Genomic DNA, 21,937 nt, shown 5'->3' with positions numbered 1-21,937 from the left:
TTTTTTGCTTTGTTCCACACAAGGCTTTGGTACATCCGGATGGGACGAAGGAGGCTCTTAGGGTGACATTGTACGTACTCCCCATTTTACAAGGGAAAGATGGAGTACGAAATTATGGAATTGAAGGAACCGGAGAATCTTCAAACATAAAGTGAAGGAGGCAACTATATAATGGTCAAGGGGAGTGGGACGCTTAAAAAGAATTGAGATTCCAATATTTTATGATTAACTGGGAATTCATTGTACTATAAGCTTTTTGTTTTGTTTATTCAAGTTGGAGGGGAGGGGGTAGCCTAAACTTAGTATTGTGCTAAGATGGGATTACTTTTGCTGTAATGGGCTTCATTTTCAGAAAGTAATGAAATAATAGCTCTATTACTGTTTAAAGTTGTATGTAAAATGGTGAAATACCAAGTGAGTGAATACTATTTCACAATGACAAATAATAAACTAGCAGTCTAGCACTACAATGATGTAATTGATTTTTCACCATGTAAATCAAGATGTATCATGGGTAAAGGTTGTGCTAAAGAAATATTTCTGAAATGAAACGTCAATGTAGAAGTCCAAAGTGTCCTGAGCTGTACCTGAGATTGTAGGAGTAAAGTACTCAACACCCATTAAATCTGTTGGACGTTATAAGTTAAAACAATGATAAATGTGCATTTTTATTAAATTGCATTATCCATTTTAAGGATCCTTTTACTTTTTGGCTGTGTTGCATGGGTACGGGATGGAGTGTCTGGTTTGGACACGGGTACGACGATTTGGACACGGCGATATCTGAGAATTAGGGTACTGTTTTGCTTGTGTCCGGGTGTCCGTGTCCTTACCCGTGTCCGGGTACTAGCAGGACAAGGGTACGCGATACAGAGGAAATTAGGGCGTACCCATGCAATAGAGCTTTTTGGGAAGAGGGCGTTTGAGAGAGGAATCCAAGATCTGAAATGCTGCATTTTGCTAGAAATTTAGAAAGGTTTGAAAAACCAGAACATATCTAAGAGCTAAAATGTTATGAGTCATAATATGTATCATTCTTTTCTTGCTAGTCATATTTTGAAGAGTAACTAATGATACAAAGGATCACTAATTAGCACTTTGGTATTCCTCATACCTCAATGATAGTAAACTAAATACTATATCTTACACTTTCACCTTTTAGAACTGCATCTGTCTCTTAGAATTTGAATGAGTTTGGCTTGACAATTTTTTGGTATCTTATCAATATAGATTTCTTTGTGCAGGAAAGTGTGTCGAATCATGACTCCAGCAGGAGAAAATCTTTGTTGGAACAAGTCCTTATCCACATTGTTTCTCACACTGGCCAAAATGATTGTTCCTGCCAGAATACTGACCTAAAATGGAGTTTCTGCCATCAAATTATTACCCTTCCTTTCTTATGGAGGCATTTTCCATTCTTAAAAGAGGTGATCACCCTTATTGGTGTTTTTATGTATATCACATGTTGAATATAGTTTTGTTTTGTTTTTTGTGTGTTTTTTCGTTTTTTTTCCTTTCAGTGAATTTACGTAAAAATTCGGTGCTCCAAGCTGTTTGTATGAATTGGCTCTTGCACACTTCGTGTGTACAGTTTTAATAAATGTATTTATTGCTTCGATGCACTTTCAAGTCATGCCCAGTAGAACAATGCAGGGGACATTGGTTGATCAATCTTGTTAAGCCTTGGGATGGTCAGCAGTCCACTACCAACTTTAGTGTCTGCTATATCGAACTAAAAGTGACTCCAAGATCAATCTAGCAGCAGTCGATTAACTTTTAACGAAGTTCTAATATTTATATAGCTCGTTCTTTTGGCAGTTAACCTTGTTTAGATAATATTTAGTCAGGGATTATTGTATGTTCGTATCTGTTTTCAGCAATCATTGAGATATCGTTGGGAGGAGGAAAGCGTGCCCCCAGAAATTAGATCTGGAACAACTTCGTTTTTACGTTCCCATTAGCTCAATTTGTTTCCAAGTGGTCTTTCTGAAGGAGGAATTGGCCAATGTCTTGTGCGACATGAAGCTAGAGAAGAAAAAATCTTGAATTTGGTACTGAAGTTTGGAGGCAAAGAGTTTACAATGCATTGACATGTGGAAGATATTGGAATTAACTAGTCTTTGCAGATGAGTGTGGTGTCAATAACTTTCTCTGTAATCTTTTTAACCACATTTTGATGGAGAGCCAGTACAACTGAGGATTCTTCATTGGCGTGACCTGTGGCTCAAGTCCAGGATGCACGCCAGAAAAGTACAGAAGAAGCATTGGCTCGGGAGGATATATCTCAGTTGGTAGAGCTCCAATGTGTAGTTTCTTCGACCTAGTGTGACCCTGGAGCGGACTATGTGAAAACAGGGAGAGCGCAGCTTAAAGCTGATCAAGTTGCTTGGTCAACTGACTCTGGACTGGATCTCTCCGTGCACCTAGATTTGCGTTTAGAACTGGAAATTAACTTTAGTTTTTTTATATGAGTCTGGACTTTGAATTTTAAAGAGTTCGTCTCAGGGAAACTTTGTAGTCTACACTCTCTTGCTATACCCGGGTCAGTTTGCACTCTGTATATTATACAATAGCGAGGCAATGTTGAATTGAGATATTTTGGTCAGCATCAAAGTGGATTTAGTTTGATTTTTCCAAAACATTGCAGTTGTCACTTGGTCAGTAGGCTGTAGGCTCTGCTGTTGTTTAATTATGTTTTCCTTTTATAGTTTGATTTTTACCTCCGCTTAGTTGAACCAACGTGTTGCCCTCAAGTTATATTACAAAATAAGCAACTACACATTTAATAGGGCTGCCCCTCAAGTTTATTCGACATCATTTATGAGGCTAACTCATGTGAGTTTTTCATTTAGATATTAGACCCAAAAGTATAAAGTAGTTTGGAAATATGTTGTTTTCCAGAATCTCTTACTACAATTATGTGAGATAGTAAGATGTCTAGAGACGCGGAGACTTTCGTCATATGATATGTTTATTTGATTTAGTAAAATGTTATGCTCGTATTCATTGTTATTATTATTTTATCATCATACTTGCTAGTATTATAATTTTTGTTATCTTAATTGTTATTGTTTTTCTTATTATTGTTGCTGTTGTTGTGTTTTCCAGTTTGCATCTCAGGGGTGGTTTGACCATTATACTCATCAGTTGGCTGTGCATCTGCGTGGGGATGCCAATTTTCTTCCGGCTGATCTATCACGTGATTTTCCGGGGTATGCCTGCCTTTTAGGAAATATATTAGAAGTAGCTGGGGCTGCTTTATCTCGACCAAAGTGCTCAATCCATATGGTAAATATGAAATACTTTCTTTTGTAAATATCCTTACCTTATGGGACATCTTTTTTTTTTGTCCTTCAAGGTAACTTTTCTTATGTATGGTAAACAATGGGGTTGGTGTGGAACCATGATATAAATTTTGACTCCTTAAATATCTCTAGTAGATTTTTAGATTACAAGCGACTAGCATGGTAGTAAGTTTGTAAGGGTAGCTTTAAATCGTAATTTGTATATATCTCCTAGAAGTTTGGTTATATCTCCTAGAAGTTTATTTCACAGTGACTTTCCTACTTTTCTTGAGAAGTTTTGCATTGCTTTGGTATTCAAGGAAGACGTAGTTCCGTAGTTCCTGTATAAAGGAATTGATAGTTCTACTTGTAGTTCTCCGTAATTGCTCTGTTCGAGTGTGCTTGTACTTGTTGCATACCACTTCTCTACATGTAAAAGTTTGTGAATGAAATTTCTCTCATTCTTCTTTTGTGTATCTGTTAAGTTTTCTGAGAAAAAGAAGAATACTCGCCATTATTTTTTGATCACTTTGCAAGTGGTAATTTCACAAGTTTCAAAGGTTTGACCTAAATACTAGATGTATAGCAAAATATTTTCCTTTTAATGGGTTTGACTGCGTTGTTCGCAGCCGAGCTCAATGATGTCATGAGATGGGTATCCACTCCAAAAGTTCCTCTTGATTCTTTCAAATCAAATCACCCACAACTCCACAAGTTCAACATAACTGCAACAGGCAGAAAACCATCACAATTTTTTAATAAAGTTCAAGCCTCATACAAAAAGTTCAGCAATCATCATTGAGCTGTTAAAGGTAGATCAAAATAGGAGATTCCAGACGCCATTTTGTGCCCAGGTGGTGAACATTGTGAGGAGGGTTAGTATGCATTGAAGCATTCCCTCTATGGGAGGGGCTTTTGTTCCTTTATTTTAGATGTCCGGGTACAATGGGTATAGGTAAGCGTATGCGGCCTCTACCAATCTTTTATTGCTTCTTTGAATTAATAAAGAAAATAGTAGAAGGCTATAGTGATTTTCTTAGGCACGTTTATTTGTGCTTTTGCTTTTACTAATATGAAGCATTTGTGCGAAACTAACAAGAGGATGAAAGGGGTAAATGCCATCAGGGATTTGGGTCTCTTTAACTGCTATTTATTTATGAAAACAAAAAAAGGATTATGACTTGGTCCATATTATGAAAAATGATCTTGGTTGTATACATATATGTATACTTTAGCTGCTTGTTCATCAACTGTCTTAACTTTCAAAATTGGGTGTGGGTATTGCCATTTGCATCTTTCAACAAGTCTTGGGCATCGCCAGTAAGCATTGAGGAAGCGCTTTGGTGGCTTGGTGGGGACATCAGCGCCCATATTCTAACTCCAAAGGGAAGGTCGATAACGGAGCATCTTCGTAAAGAAATTGTGGGGGTTCAAAGGAATCAGAGTTTCTTCAAAACAAGACAAAGGAGACTTTCAAAGTCTTTTTATAAATCAAGGAGACTATTTACGTAAGTAATGAAATTCTTAATGAGGCATTCAAAATTCTTGGGGAGCAGTGATTTTGAGGGGCTTTAGGTTTCAAGTTGTGTTAGTGGGAAGGTTGTAAACTCCCAAATTAGCATCTGGCTGGAGGAGTTTGTCGACGTGGAGGTTTGGAGAGCCATTATTGCTCTCCATAAGGATAAGTCACGAGGTCCGGATGGTTTCAATACAGAATTTTATAAAAGGTGTTGGACTGTTGGGAGATTGTGAAGAAGGATGTCATAGACACCTTTCAGGAATCTTTTTTGGCCAATAGCCTGAACAACATCGAGCTCACCCCTAAAAAGGACGGTGGACATAAGTGACTTGAGGCGTATTAGTCTGGTTAGTAGTGCTTATACAATCATTTCTAAGGTTCTGTCGATGTGGCTTAAAAGGAGTAATTTACATTTTGATTGCAGAGGAACAAAGGTCTTTTGTTGATGGTCGACAGATCTTGGATGGAGTTCTCACCGCTAATGAAGAGACCGAGGATAGGGGATCCAACGGTATTCTTGGTAATATTGGTAGGATTGATTTGACAAAGACCTACGATCTTGTGAGTGGGGAGTTCTTAGAGAATGTGATGAGCCGGATGGCCTTTTGATGGAAGTGGCCCAAGTTGATTAAGACTTGTCTGTCTACCACCTCGCTTTTTATCTTGATTAATGGGTTACTCGCTGGTTTCTTTAGAAGCTCAAAAGGTATTAGACACATGGATTCCCTTTCCCTCCCTTGTTTTTGTTGGTAGTGGAGGTTCTTGGTAAGCTGATTAGTAAGCTATGAGCTTGGTTTTATCAAAGGCTTTTCGATGCTCAGGGTCGCGTGCTTGTTTCATATATGCAACATGCAGATGATATTGTGGTCTTTCTAAATTGAGAGTTTTCGCATCTCGGGTTTCTTCATGAGATCCTTTGCTGCTTTGAGTTGGTTTATGGGCTTAAAGTTAACATAGCAAAAAGTATGGTGTTTGAAGTGGGTATGGGTTTGACAGACTTGAGCTATTGGTTGGAGTGCTGGGACACTGCCTTCAGGACATCTTGGCCTCCCATTGCCAGCTCCACATAAAATCAGTGGGGATTTGGGATCCAGTGATTGAGAATTGGCGGAATTTAAAATGCTGGCACAAGCACATTATTCAAAGGGGCATGTGATTTTGGTTGAGAGCTCTCTCTCAAACTTTCCATTTGATTACATGTCTATTCTTCTTAGGCCGATGAGTGTGGCTAAGAATATTGAGAGGATTAAGATGAACTTCTTATAGAATGATTAGGAGAACCATAGATACCACGTCGTTTATTGAATGATAGTGTGTTTGCTTAAGAGAGCCAAGGGTTTGGGTTTGAGGAGGATGCATCAATTTAATTTGGCATGGAATGGTTCTGGGAGGAGCAAGACTGACTGTGATGAAGAGTGATTAGGTCTAGATTTGGGGAGACCAGTATGGGATGGAAATCATGGAATAATGTTCTGCTTACTACTACATACTGGTGTGGAGTGTGGAAAGAGATTCAAAGGGTTTCGTGGATTTTCAGAGTAAGTTCAGCTTTAAATTAGGAGATGGTGCTAGGATTAACTTATGGCAGGAAGTGCTGGTGAGTCAACCATTGTTGTTGGACTTACTGAGACTCGATGCCTGTTCAAATTTTAAAAATTGCCCCAGTTTTTAAAGAATCCTGTTAGGGAAATCATTTGGGTTGATAGTAGTCATTTTGGTTGGGACTTTGCCATCCACAACTCCATGACAGGTAGGGATATTGTGAGTCTTGCTGCCAATTTGGGGAGATTGGAGACTATCCATGCTGTGAGACCAAACGGTGATTGCCGATTTTGGAATTTTAGCAATGCTTAGACATTTAGCACCAAACCTTTCTATTTCAGCGACCTAATCCCTCAACCAATTTCCCTAGCTCTTTTATCTCTGTCAAGTTTTTTTTTTTAATTTGGTGTCCTGCACAAAATGAAATGCTAACCATAGATAACTTTATCAAAAGAAAGAAAATCATTGTAAACTTTTGCCCCTTGTGTTCGTTTGATGTAGAGTAGTCTCTTTCATCCATTCTCCTTTCTCTTGGGAGGTGTAGTTTCATTTTCTTTGACAATTGCGGGTGGTTTGGTTTGTTCCCCACTCCTTGAAGGAGTTATAGAGGCGTGTAAGATATGAAATATTACTCCTTTCGCGATCATGTGGGGACTTTGGTTGGAATCGAATCGGAGGCATTTTGAGGATACATCGCACTTAGTGGAGGAGGTGATTATTTTGATAAAAGGTCTCGTCTTCCTTTGGTCAAAGATAGGGAGGAATCGTGTGACACTCCTGTTAGAAAATTTGTATTTAGATGGGAATCTTTGTTAGGCAATGCTTAGCGAGATTTAGTTGTTTTGGTTTTGTCTTTTTTCAGTTTGCTATTGTCGTATTTGTAATGTTATTTTTGGATGTGTCATCCTATTGCTTTGTATTCTCTGTTTATATATGATAAATCTCTTTCTTTACCGATACAGAAAAAAAAGGTAAGGATTGTATCTTTTGGAGAGTAATAAAATATACACTTTACCGTAAAAAATGAAAAAAGGAAGTGATATGTTGACGAAGCCTGCCATGATTAGATTAAATTCTCCCTTTATGTTAGTAATCTGGGAATTACTTGGAAGTTGGAACTTTCTAAATCAGAATGTGCTTTTTCAACTTGGTGTTTGATGTCTAGTCTCAAGTAAAACACAACATTTAGCCCTACTCAGGAGATGATATGGAGTCTTTTACCTGATCATGATGACGTCAGGAGTAGCTACTTGGCCCGTTGTTTCAAAACCTTTTTCCAAATCTTTGTTTGTGTAGGCTTTCTTTTCTCAAAGTCAAATACCCTCTTTCAGAGCTTAAGCAACAGTCTCAATGTCCTCTTGGATGAATTCATGAATGATCTAGAACAGTAGGCCTCAATTGCTGATACTTTTTAATAGTTCAGTTTTTCCGTGAGAAAGATGCGTCTATGTCAGAGAATGCAATTGTGGGTTAGTACAAAACAAGTTTTGGGAAGTTCCGAGTGAATGGACTTCTAGTTGCTCCTTAATCCTGTGGAAGAATGCCAGAGTTGTAAATGACTAAATGTTGTCTATGAAGTTCCTTTATGATCAGCTTTCCAGCTTCTCGGATATTTTGTAAAACAAAGTTCCTCTTATGGAGATGCTATATGCAATAATGAATTTATTTTAACATACGGCAGGAACTATTGCCAAAGTAACCTTCTCTAGAATATGTTGTGATTCTCTTTTTCTAAAGATACTCGGTGTATGGCCTGTAGCTGTAATAATGACACCGTCTCCGCGGTTGCAGTGTTAGATTCTTTAATCATTAGCCATGCACATGCTCAGATTCTTTGATTAGCTTGATATTTATCAAGCTCTCTTGTCACCAGGTTTTATATAGGTCATCCTCAGACTTGTTCATTCCGCTTTTATTTTCCACAATCCAAAAGTATGGTCTTTGTTATACCCCTTAAATTTTGTCTTTTTATCAGTCCATCTTATGATGGCATATTATTTGTTCTAAGTTTTATATACTGGAGTATTTGTTGATAGATGATTGCTCTGCTTTTTGTTTGTCTGGTATTTTTATGTAAACAATTAATGTCTTCTACTTGGGAAGGCCCGTCATTTTCTTTGTCTCTATATAAGCCAATCATTCATATTTTGTCAATACTGGGAATCTGGACTCGTCAGTCTTCTGAACTTTTATGTCGATGATCCTAATTACTTTCCAAATCTGAATGATCAGTTCATTCCACAAATAGTGATACGTTGTATGTGTAACATTCTCTTCCATTTTTTATTTGGATCAGGCCATAGACTTTGCAGCTGTTTCGGCATATATGCTGGATGCGCTTCCACCTCTAAAATCTTTTAATAGAGGAAGCAAAGAAAGTACGTCTTTCTTCTGCTACACTTGATTACTCAAAAGTATTTCTAATAAGATCTAGGAAAGGTTTGCCATTCAATATCTCTATCAATTATTGTAACATAAAATATTGATTGGCACCTTCATATTTGCCTCAGCAATTGTTGACTTTTATGATTTCTGCCTTTTTTTTTTATTTGTTTTTCTTCATTTAGTTTACTTACTGTATGTATCAGGTGAAGATGAAATGGCTATTGATGAGGAATATATTGTAGAGCTTCCTGCCATGGATGCCGATCTGGAACAACAGATCACGGATGCAATCAATTCGGATCTTCTTGCAAAACTTGTATGCCGTTTTTTTTTTAGTAAAAATAATTATATTAATAAACAGTACCCCACCTAGGTAACCAAGGTTACGTGTTGTTGGCCACTTGGCCCCATACCTAACATTAACAAAGATGATACAACCAAAAAACCAAAAACAAAAGGAAACCCAATACCACCCAAACCAACACCCTGCCCAGAACCCACCGAACTAGTCCGCCACTCTATTCCTCCTTCGTTTCCACCCCCACCTCCCCCGAACTGCTGAGTCGACTTGTCCTCTTCATCTTCCTCATTACTGATGTCATCACTCACCAAATCCATTGTCTTTCTCTTTTGTTCCTAGTTGGAAGTGATTCCATTACTTTGAATCAATGCTATTTATCTTTAACAGGTAAACGTTGTTGGTGATTCACTCCTCAATGGTTCACATGGGGGAGAGCTACATAATGAAGATGTTTCAGGTGTTGGAGCAATTTGTGCCTTCTTGCACACCACATTCAATACTTTACCTGTTGAGCGCATTATGCCTGGACTGGCGTACAGAACCATGCTTGTTCCTATGCTTTGGAAGTTTATGAAGCTGTGCCATGAAAGTCGGCTATGGCCATCTTTGTCTGACCTAGCAGCAAATCTCCCAGGAGATGCGCCTGGTTGGCTATTACCTCTAGCTGTTTTCTGTCCTGTATACAAGTAAGTGTACTTTATTAAACTTGTAGTTACGACAGGACTGGGTTTTTGGGGCTGAAATTCTTTTGACTTGTATTCTCAACCAACATCCTAGCTGTACATGTATTACATCAAAGGGTTGGTATCTGTGTACCTTAAATCAAAGGAACATGTGTTACAAATTGGTACTTTCAAATTACAAATAGGTACACATACTTCCTTTACTTTAAGAAGTACAATTGGATGGAAAGACATGTAGTTCTTTTGATGTTGGAAAAGAAATTTGAGTCTCCAGGACCCCACCCATGAAACATGGTTTCAAAATCAGTACTCTGAATTTTTGTGCTTTATCAGGCATATGCTCATGATTGTAGACAATGAAGAATTTTATGAGCAGGAGAAACCACTCTCAAGTAAAGGATGTCAGAAGCTTGATTGTTATACTTAGACATGTAAGTTCTTCTTAATTTAAAAATATTTATTCCTTGTAATTCCTTTGTTATATTCCAGCAGTCTAATAAAACTATTAAAATCAGAAAGGAAAATTATGGCCTTTAAAATTTATGGTTTATCTCTGTATGAAAAGTGTGCTATTATTTTCAGAACAAAACATATGTATATAAGTATATTTTGATCCTCAGTACTTTTGATTTTTTAATAGGTAGAACTTTATTCCCTAATCCCTTAAATGTCCCTTTAACCGGTGAAGGTGGGAACTGAACCCAAGACCTTGGTCCCAACCTAAGAAGTCTTGACCAGTAGTAGGCCACAGGACATACTGATTGGTACATTTAACACGTTATCCTTTTTAAGTCCTCAGACATGCATAGACAGCATGACTATGGACTATAATTGTTTTCATTCAGTTTGAGCTTTGTGAACTACCATTCCTTGCTAATCACTTTTTAACTAGGTTACATGGACACGCCATATTTTGAAAAAAAATTGTGTCAAATACGTATCCACGTGTCCGTGTCCGTATCCGTGTTGGACACACACGGACACATATTGTATTTAATTTACCTCGAATTTCTGATTTACCATCTAATTTAATAAATTTATAATTATTAAAAAATTAATTAATTATTCCTATCCGTGTCCCCGTGTCGATCTTCAACTGCTCGCCGTATCCGACACCCCGTATCCGTGTCGGACACCGACACGTGCCCGTGTCAATGTAACCTAGCTTTTTAATCAGCTATGATGTGAATTTCCTTCTACATACAGGCCTTATGGCAGCTCCTTTGGGTAGGTCCTGGAATGCCCTCCAACTCAGTGAAGCCTACAACTGAACTGTCTGGAAGAAAGAAGCTCTCCTTGGGTTATATTGAAAACAGAGTTAGCTTTGTAACCTCTGAGCTCCTTACACAGGTATATGAATTATATCACATTTGTTCATATTTGTCGTCGAATAAATCCTATTTCAAATTTATCACTAGCAATATAAATCTTACTTACGTGGGCCTTCTCAAAAAATCAGTTTTATCAAGTTCTTTGAAATGCTGAAATTCTACCAAGTTGGAACTTACCAAAATACTTTGTGAATGAAAACATATATATTGGAGAGTTTTGGATGTTTCTATTGTTGCTCTTTTTCATTTGAATTCTTATGCAATGCATGTTGTCATTTCAGTTGCAAGATTTGAATAATAGACGACAGTTTGTGGTACCCAGCGACTTCCATGCACTGGAAGTTGTTGATGAGTATTTTATGTCACAGGTTGGTAAAGTCACACTAGCATTTTTTAAATGTAGGCGAATTTATCATGAATCTGCAAATTCTGATTATTGTTTCTCCCAGGCTCTAATTGAAAATACCAGAGCGTATGACATTTTAAGACAGTCTCCCTTCTTGGTGCCATTTACAAGCAGGGTGAAAATATTCACTGTGAGTAATCTGGGAGTATAAATTTATTTCCATTTATGTTGTGCATATCTTTTGATGGTGATAAAACCTTTTCAGAATTAAGAACATCGAATTGGTGAATGTGTGCCTTGAGAATAAATTTTTCCTTGAAACTTGCATGCATTTCATTTAAAAATTTTATTTTGTTGTATTTGTTGTCTCACCTTAACTTTATTGAAACTATTGAACAGTCGTTTTTAAGAGATGCAAGGAACAGGGAAGGGTTTAATGGTGCTTCAGCTAGAAACCGGTTCAGTATCAGACGAGATCGAATATTTGAAGATTCTTTTCGTCAGATGAGTCAGTTGTCTGAAGCAGATCTCCGGGGCGTGGTACAGATTTCAGCTTTTCCCACTAATATTACTTGAGAGTTTTAACTCTCTCTCTCTCTCTCTTTTCATTCTTTTTTTCTTTCTTCTCAATTTTCAATTTTTATTTTTTTATTTTTACAGATTCGAGTAACATTTGTCAATGAATTTGGGGTAGAGGAAGCTGGAATCGACGGAGGCGGGATTTTCAAAGATTTCATGGAGAACATCACTCGAGCGGCCTTTAATGTGCAGTATGGTTTATTTAAGGTTGATAGTTATCAGAAATATATGCTCTCCTTGAGAAGAATAGCACATTGTATTTCATGTGTCCTGTTTGACTTTCAGTATACTTCATGTTCTTAGTGGCCTACCTGGCTGTTAAGACTAATGAAAGAAGTTTTTGAAAAGTTTTCGGAGTGTAGGGCAAAAAAAAAAAAAAAAAAAAAATTGAAAATAAAAAGTAAAGAATATAGTAATTATAATAATAACAAAAACGATAAAATGAAAGTACATTAATTCTTCATCAGTGCTTGACTTTGAATATGGTTCATGTTCTCAGTGTCCTACTTGGTTTTAAGACTTTGAAAGTTCTCCGAGTGTTGGGGCATTTGGTTGGAGGCGTATCATCACTCAGTATGGGTATTATCGGATGTTTGTTTACCAAAAGTTTGAAATTGTATATGACCCTTATTTAGAAATGGGCCAAATTAAATAAATGATTATGTGCAGGGATCATTATGGATATTTACTTAAAGTTGTTTTGTTAACTTCTCAGATAGTTGTTTTATAATTAATTATCACATTTTCATCCGAGTCCTTGAGTGTTTTTTCTTAAATATTGTTTCAGACCCTCTGTACCCATGTCTGAATCCGGCGCTGTACTTTGTACCCATCCAACGCAGGAAGGAAATTTATGAAAAGTAGTCTAAGAACTAGACCACTCAATCCTCACTCACTTTGAGGATTTTCAAAATTAGTTTGTTTGTGTATGCTTAATACTATGATTTTACACAATTTAGTGTTATTAACGCCTATTAATTACAGGAAACAGCTGACCACCTTCTCTATCCTAATCCTGGGTCAGGAATCGTGCATGAGAAACATCTTGAATATTTTCATTTCCTTGGGGTTGTCCTTGGAAAGGTATGCTATCTCGTTTGATAATTACTTCTTATCCAATAACATGTTTATTAAGTTATACTTGAGATCTTGAAAGAACATAGGCTCTTAGCTGGTCCAACTTACCTAGAAGATAGAGATTACATGATTTTCATGTATCTCCGAAGATTATTTCTTATCTATATTAATTTATTCTGTCAAAATGAGCTTTTATTAGGGATGCAATTTGGGCTGGTTGGGTCGGGTTGAGGCCTAACCCGAAGCTCTCAAATGCTGCGACCGAAAGCACGGGACCAAGCCCTAGTCAGTTTTTAAATATTCAGCCCAAGCCCTAGCCCGACCAAAATATGTCAACCCAAGCCCAACTCGGGGGTCGTCGGGTTGGTCAAGCTTCGTGGTTTCTTTTTGAAATTAGGAAATAAATAACACCAAAACTGCAATCTTCTAACAAAATCAAAGGGATTTGGTTATTTGAATGGGAAACTAACCTGATTGTGATGCTTAGTGTGCATATAGATATGAACGTGGACGCCGGAGAATCACTTTAACTGGTTGCTTGTGAGCCACTACGGTTGTTATGTGCGACAATCGGACTTGAAACCAACAAATATGAGAAGGGAGATGACAAATTATTGCTTGTAATCACCCTACAAATAATCAATAACAAGAGCACACAAAGACAAAACCTTTCTCACACAAACACAAAGTTTATTAATTAATAACCAACCATGGCCAAAGGCCTACAACTCAATACATAGACTAAATGAACTATGAATTTAGAGGCTAGCTTTCTAATTCAAATTTAGAAACTAAAACAACTAATTTTCGGAATTACAAATAAACCTAAAAATAACCTATGCTAAAAACACCAAATTAGCAACCAAACATGCTTCTAAAATCCCTAGTAACATATGAACCAATTAGGACTCAAAACAAAGGTTTCTAACCCTAGAATACATCAGATTGATTTCATTGTTCTCTCAAAAATGGATGTTCTCAAGTCTCAACCTTATTTTTTTACAAGAATAGAAAGAATGGAAAATGTACATATGCACACGAGTTAGGAGTTTTCGGTTATTTGATATTCTAACCTGAGCCCAACCTGAAACCAAGTCGGACTTTGATTTTACAAGACCAAGCCCGGACCACAGATCTGAAATGTTAGCCCAAGATTAGCAAAAGTCGGGTTTTAGCCCATCGGGCTTGTGCTAACCCGACCCAAGTTCCACCCCTAGCTTTTATGATGCAAGGGCATCAAAATATAAACAGGCAAAGGCACTTGCCTGTTTATTCCAACCACATATTTTCCTTGACACCTATATCGGCTGCTCATGTTTCTCTCACTTCTTTTTGGATTTTTTATAATAATCTAGCAATAGAATAACTACTAAATGAGGTAGCTCTCTGTCTCCTAATGATTTCTACACCATCAACACTCCGTGTTTCCAAACAAATCCGTGTTGGATAGGCATATAGGTGACAATGTTGGATACCAGAGGTAAAACCTTTGGGTGATGAGTTCGAAATCGCCATTATTACTGAGTTACTGATCTCATTTAACACAAGCTCCCCAATAAAAAAAAGAAGAAGAAAAATATCAGATACGACACAAGAAATTGAAGGCCTATAGACCTGAATTTTTGTATTTCACAGTGTTTGATGCTTTGTATCCTTGTCAAATTCTGATTCATGTATTCGTGTCAATGTCACATACCTAAAAATTGGTTTCAATGTTTCAAGAAACTTGATTTCAGAGAATGCTTTTCCTCTTCTGGAGAATGAAACTTTAAATGTTTTAATTTAAGATGGTATTTTTGAATCAAAGTTGCTTGGGCCTTGTTGAATCAAAATTGGTATCAGAGAGATGGAGACCGAGACTAAGAATAGGTCGAGGACAACCACAAATGGTAACTACGAGGTTAATTCGAGTGAGTAAAATTGTATTGTTGTTAATGGAGAAGTTGGAGAAAAAGAAGATACGGCCTTGTATCACTTCATATATATATATATATATATATATATATATATATATATATATATATATATATATATATATATATATATATATATATAATAATAATAAGGGTTTACAGTAATAGAAACTGCCTAAAATATTCAGGAGATGTCTTCTTAGAACTCTAACAGAGTGGATGATGAGCTGAGAGGAACTAGGATAGATGTTAGAGAGATTAAGGAGATGACATATATGTGAATGTGCTTGAAATTTTACATGTGGACCATTTTCTTATGAAAATTCATGGTTTCATCTTTGTTCTTGTAGGCTTATGTTCGAGGGATTCTTGTTGACATACCATTTTGCGATGTTCTTTTTGAGCAAATTAAAACAAAAGTGAGTTCTCGCGACTGTTGCAATTGATGGTCATTTCTTATGTACTTGTCTTCCAGTTATATGCTTAAGTGGTCTTCTTTTTTCGATAGTGGAAAGCATTATTAATTGCTGCTTAGTCCTTACCATCTAAAATTTCTTGATATAAGTGGTCAAGATATAACGTGTTATGCACATAGGAGCCTAGTGAGTGTCAACGCTTATGATGTCGCGTGTCATGTCACTTCATGCAGACACACTTTGGTGGTCCTAGGATAATTGTTGCTTCCACCTATTAATCTTCATATCAAATCACTCGCAAGGGGTGGTATGGCACATGATGAGTGGGCTAAGGGGCCAACTTTGTTACTTATTAAAAAAGAATCTTACCTCCTACACGCATTAACGGAGGATTGTTTGATGTCCGCATACAAGTAATAGCCGAGTTCATAGTATGTGGAATGTTGGCTGTTTCTATAGGTGTATTATCATTTGGTGCCTTTACTGGTGTTGCATAATCTGGATATCTTACTTTGGAGTTATCTACTATTCTGTCTAGTTTATCTAAACACAAGTACTTCTATTCTGAACCGTGATGTTACTGCTTAGGCACAACTATTTGAATGACTTGCCGTCGTTGGACCCAGAACTGTCTCATCATCTTATTTCCTTGAAGGTGAAATTTTCTCTCTTGCTCTTTTTGCCCCAATTCTGCAGCTTAATGATAGATTATGTTTCTTGAAAGATTCTGAAATCATCATTAATTCAACATTATCTTTTTTGCATCCAATAACTCGCCTCACCAGATTAGATTGTTCTTGCATAAATTAACAACTCCGGGATATGAGGAAACTCTGGGTGAAACAAGTGATGTGTTCTCTTTTTATTATATGATATCTTAATTCCATGAGCTGTCACCCAGATAGTTATGTACTTTGTGCTTTACCTGACTTATTTTTAAAAGAAAAACCATGCATATATTAGGTAAGTAATTTACACCATGCATATATTAGGCAAGTAATTTACTCCTTTAATATGGCATTATATTAGGTACGCAAGATGTTGTTGCATTTCAGGTCTGCACATGAAAAACTTTGATTCGTGGTGCTCTTAAATCCATACAATCCTTAGTTGCATATAATTACTTTCAATGTAGCTGGTCTCATTAGAAAGGACTAAAAGCACCTGCCTCAAAGAGTTATCAGTCCCGTGAAACCTGGGTCCATAAGCTTTTCTGGAGGTGTATTTTGAGTCAGTGTTCAGCATAGGGAACTGAAAGCTATGATTACAATCCCTCTGTAAAATTAACAATTGTTCTACATTCACCTCATCTGGCATTCTTAAATATGTGTTTATAGGGTTATTTTGACAAAAAAACCTTATTCTTTGGCTTCATTTGGATAAGTTCTCCCTTCATTTTGTTTGTTGGGTGGGTGACCTCATGGGTGACTATAAAGACTTTGTCTATACATAGTATTCTATGTTGTGTTTGAATTCTTAAAAATAAACACATCTTCTATCTCAAATTACATTACAGTGATTTTCTATTTTTAAAGGTGATTTGGTTACACGACATTTTTCTAAGTTTCAAGCAGATGCGACATTTTTCTTCTGTACATATTTTGATTATCTTCTACTGGTTATGTAATAAGTAGAAATGTATATAATTTTGTTTAATCTTTTATATGCGGTGGATGATCTAACTGTAACTGTCTATCTACAGCGTTATGAAGGTGATATAGAGGAGTTAGAACTATACTTTGTTGTAGTAACCAATGAATATGGAGGGCAAATAGAGGAGGAGTTATTGCCTGGGGGTAAAGACATCCGTGTTACGAAAGAGAATGTTATCGTATATATTCATCAAATGGCCAACCATCATTTGAATTATCAGGTAATAATAATGGTTATAAGTTGTATTGGAAAACAAATCTTCACTCTGATGCATGACACTATATATGATGTCCTTTGGCAGATACGCAGCCAAAGTTCACACTTCTTGAGGGGTTTTCAGCAGCTTATAGAGAAAGATTGGATATCAATGTTCAATGAGCATGAACTACAGGTAATTTCTTCGTTATCACAAGCTTGTAATTGGCCTTCCTTTGAGTGGGTTTGCTTGTTCAATCACATTTGATCTCCCTTCTTTGTATTTTATTTTGTATTCTTTATTAATTCATATAATTAATATTTTCTGGGACAGCTTTTAATATCAGGTTCACTTGAGGGATTGAATGTTGATGACTTGCGTTCTTATACTCATTATAATGGTGGCTATGATAATGTAAGTCTTCTTTTCCATTCCTTGCATAATGAAGGCTGCTAGTGCACACCCTTCAGTTTACACATCAGTAAACTAATTTTGGTCCATAAATGTATAGTATTTCTTTGTCTCCTTTTGTTAGTATCTCTTTGTTTTATCTAATTGTAGCAAATACATTCTTCAGCTATATGTTTGTATTGCAGTGTCATGTCTTATGATCCACTGTGTTTTCTCTTGCATTTCATATCCCAACAAGTGACAATAAGTGGTGTGGGTGGGGTGGGGGTGGGGGCGGGATTGTCAAAAGGCACCACTTATTTTTAAATTGGTAACTGAAACCGTGACTTATTACCAGTGATGTAACATGTTGAATTTCAAGCTTTCTGTAGATAGAATTTGTAAGTTTGCAAGTATCTCTCGGGGGGGGGTCAAAGGCCCTAATTATATTTTTAATTGGTAAGAGAAACCTAGCATTGCCAAGACTTATAACCAGTGATGTAACATATTGAATTTTAAGCTCTGTAGAAAGACTTTGTAGATTCAAGTATCTCCTAAAAAATACATTTACTATGATGTGGTTGAACTGATTTTGTATCGTTAGATCATAAGGCATTTTGTATTTTTGACAGTTCGTAGGCACATCTCAATCATAGTCTACTTAATTGTATAAACCTGATTTTTTTTGGCAGAAAAATTATGTTATTGAGATGTTCTGGGAGGTTCTAAAGAAGTTTTCACTGGAAGATCAGAAGAAATTTTTGAAATAAGTAATTGTTGTACCATAGACCTTATCATTTTGGTACATTTCAGTTCAGTGTACAGTCTAAATGCTCTTTTACTCCCCGCTACTTAATGGCCTTGGTTGCAAAGCAGAAAGAAGTACTCAGAATATTGTAGGACATATGTTTGCTGCCTCTATATGTACAACAATTTCTGTAAAAGGGAGGGTTCACTGGAGTTCAGTTCAACTGATCAATCACCTTTTGCAGGTTTGTGACAGGATGCTCTCGTGGACCTTTGCTTGGGTTCAAGCATCTAGAACCGCAGTTCTGCATCCAGAGGTGATATATCCTTGAAGAATGAAATCATGATATTACTGTCATCTTATCATTTTAAAAACTCTTTTCCTATTTGTTACTGAGTAAACCTGCTCAAGTGCAGGACTGCTGCTGATGCTTCTGAAGAAGCTCTTGATCGATTGCCAACATCGGCTACTTGCATGAATCTTCTAAAGCTTCCACCTTATGGAAAGTTTGTGACTGCACTCTATACATTGTGTATATTCGTTCCTTCCATTTCATCTAGAAAAAAGTAGTAAGGCAACTTCTGGTAAAAATCTAGTTAATCCATGGGTTGGGATTCTGAATGTTAAGGACAAAAGCTCCGATTTAAAAATCTATCATAGTGTCGATAGTGTAAAGTGAGAAGCTATAGGTTGAAACCATGGATTCTACTACTAAAGATTTTGCAACCTCCATGTGACACAATTGTTGGAGATTTCAGATGGTCTGAAATTGACATTACTTTATTTTCTTTAGGCACAGTTACAATATGCACAGTCGCATTAGCGTGATAGTTCTAGCTTATAAAGGATTTGTCTATGTCTATTCCTAGCTTGAATGTGTGTGTGTGTACAGTTGAATAGGTCAAGCCAGGTTAACATTCCTTCACTGTCCAGTGCTGCCATTATGTCATTTTGGATGCTGGAAAGTAATGGTCTATCTGCAGTAATTATGTAGTAGGAAAAGAAGAAAAAGAATAAATGCTCTCAATAATGTAGTTTGTACGAACCATAATTTGTAATATACTAATCTTTAATCTACAGTATGTTTGTTGCTATGTTACATTGACACATAGGTGTGTCTGTATCCGTGTCTGACATGGAGAAATATAAAAAATTGAGGTACATTACACACAATATGTGTCCATTATGTGTCTGACATGGACACGTGGATATGTAATCGACACGGATTATTTTCAAAGTATGGCATGTCCATGTAATGTAGATTTATTCTAATCCTCTTTGCCTTATGCTCCTCTCTAATGTTTTGTGATCAGCAAGGAACAACTGGAACAGAAGTTGCTGTATGCAATTAATGCAGAGGCTGGTTTTGATCTCAGTTGATTGCAGCTGAATGTGCTCTCATCAAAGTTGGTATTATATACTGTTGATGAAATAGTGGCGACACATTGTCCTCCCAAGACTCTAACTCAAGTATATGAGGCTGTGAGAACTACATTTGGGGCCAAGTAGGAAAGCACACTCAAGAGGTAGCGGTATAGGTCGTAAAGATCACACAAGCAGATGTTGTGTGCATATTGGGTTGATGCAGTAAATTTTGTATGTATGGGAATTGGGACTTGGAAGATTGGTCTACAGACGTGTGTTATACAATCTCCCCATGTCCTTGGAAGCATGTAAATAGGTGGATACTGATATCACTCTCTCACTGTTATTTATCATTGGTCTCAGTTGCGTAATGCCATGGAAGAGATACGAGGAAGTTGTAACTTTAACAACCGGCCATCGTCACTGCCAGATAGAAAAGGTCAGGTATGTCATTTGGAATTGGTGAAGACATTCATGAGCTCAAACGCAAATTTGTTCACCTGCATGCCATGCTGAGCATGAGTCGAAGTGCAGGATACTGAATGCCTATTGACCCTATTGTAGGCTAAGCTGCTCCAGAAGACGAACTAGTTTGCTCAAATGTTGTAGGTGCCATGGAAATGTGTTTTTATACGTAACGATCTGCCACCAGAATTTGGTGGCGAGCACATTAGAGTGTTATTCACCATGTGACCACCTGTAATTATGCACTATAGAAATTTATTCGAAAAAAAAATCCATCGTCTTGTTCGATTTCTACTTGAATGGTCAATTATAGTTGTCGAATGTATCTTTGTGGGAAATGATTTCTTATTGAACAGAAATATATAATGGGGAGCAAAATATTTAAATTCCCTTTTTAGCACATTTGGTTTTCTAACAGATGTCAACTAAAAAGAACCCACGCAGGAGTTGGAAGTAATGTATAACAAACTCATGTATCTTTTTACAAACAAGTGTAAGTTTATTCCAAAAATAAAAAACGTTGATGAATGCAATCTACCGTGAGCGAGATATACCGAAACTAATGGTGCACGCGTTTTCTAGCCACATTTGCGAGGGTAGAACCGGAACAAACCGGGTGAACAAGTCAATACAACAAAAAAGGCACATAAACTACTATTTCGGATAAACAAGTTAATCCAACCAAAAAGTAACAAAAAGTGACATAACATTCGAGTATGACATATATAGTGTCATATCTATATGCGATTCTAGCTTATGATACTACCCACCGTATAAAACTCTTATTGATATATGTTATTGATATATGTTATAAAAAGTAACATAACATTTGAGTATGACATATATAGTGTCATATATATCAGTGATTGTAGCGCTTATGACATACTACCAAATGTATAAAACTCTTACTAGCATATATTATAAAAAGTAACATAATATTCGAGTATGACATATATCTATCTGTGATTGTTACGCTTATGCGACCCAACGTATAAAACTCTTATTGACATATCTTATAAAAAGTGACATGACATTCGAGTATGACATATATAGTAATATATATCAGTGATTGTAGCGCTTATGACATACTACCAAACATATAAAACTCTTATTGACATACTATCCTCTTAAACAATTGTTTTACATTGTACCATTGGACCACCCATAAAGTATGATATACTTTATGTTTATAAAACTATTAATTACATACTACAGCCTATATGACATTTTTTATAACATATATCCATGTTTTTACAATGCAATCTTATGTACCGGGTAGTAGGTCCGCGTGCCTACGTACTCTATGAAATTTTGTATAACATACTATACTATATATGTTACTCTTATGAGTAATACTCGTCACACCCCGATTGTCTCTCTACACACGACAAATTTATTAAAAAAAAAACTAGTGCTCTCTCTACACCCAATTTTTTGTTAAGATGACCATTATACCCTTAAATAACTCTCTCCACACCCCATTTTTTGTTAATATGACCATTATAACCTTAAATAACTCTCTCCACACCCCTATTGTAATTTAAACGAGCTCTTCACCGTACTTAGTACTCCTACCACTCATGCTCTCTGAAATTTCTCCCTCTCCCTCTCTTGTTCTCTTAGGTTAGTCTTGAGTCTCCCACAAAATTGTTGTTATTCCCACCAAATTTTCACTTTAAGAATGGACTCATGTGCTGGAAGCAACATTCAAGATAAATTCTTCCGCCAAAAATCAAAATGATAA

The 21,937-nt window shown here is 36.6% G+C and overlaps 1 protein-coding gene across 1 annotated transcript in view; it reads left to right on the top strand.

The window, feature by feature from the left end:
* The window catches only part of LOC147480764 (E3 ubiquitin-protein ligase UPL6-like), a 31,028-nt gene extending 10,541 nt beyond the window's left edge, over positions 1–20,487 (top strand). Inside the window, 23 exon segments of the mRNA XM_086576382.1 lie at positions 1,245–1,427; positions 3,109–3,288; positions 8,642–8,723; positions 8,934–9,046; positions 9,419–9,717; positions 10,048–10,105; positions 10,107–10,145; positions 10,921–11,064; positions 11,327–11,413; positions 11,495–11,581; positions 11,791–11,931; positions 12,052–12,177; positions 12,955–13,053; positions 15,311–15,343; positions 15,345–15,379; positions 15,965–16,031; positions 17,079–17,249; positions 17,331–17,420; positions 17,559–17,639; positions 18,308–18,381; positions 18,608–18,679; positions 18,780–18,869; positions 19,677–20,487. Of these exon segments, the coding sequence (XP_086432508.1) occupies positions 1,245–1,427; positions 3,109–3,288; positions 8,642–8,723; positions 8,934–9,046; positions 9,419–9,717; positions 10,048–10,105; positions 10,107–10,145; positions 10,921–11,064; positions 11,327–11,413; positions 11,495–11,581; positions 11,791–11,931; positions 12,052–12,177; positions 12,955–13,053; positions 15,311–15,343; positions 15,345–15,379; positions 15,965–16,031; positions 17,079–17,249; positions 17,331–17,420; positions 17,559–17,639; positions 18,308–18,381; positions 18,608–18,679; positions 18,780–18,869; positions 19,677–19,743 (2,418 nt within the window). The 3' untranslated portion in view covers positions 19,744–20,487.
* Positions 20,488–21,937: the final 1,450 nt, after the last annotated feature.

Source organism: Coptis chinensis, chromosome 8 (assembly GCF_015680905.1).
Source record: "Coptis chinensis isolate HL-2020 chromosome 8, ASM1568090v1, whole genome shotgun sequence".
Taxonomy (NCBI): Eukaryota; Viridiplantae; Streptophyta; class Magnoliopsida; order Ranunculales; family Ranunculaceae; genus Coptis; species Coptis chinensis.
The sequence above is the reverse complement of the archived record's forward strand: the minus strand, read 5'-3'. Positions and strand labels throughout refer to the sequence as shown.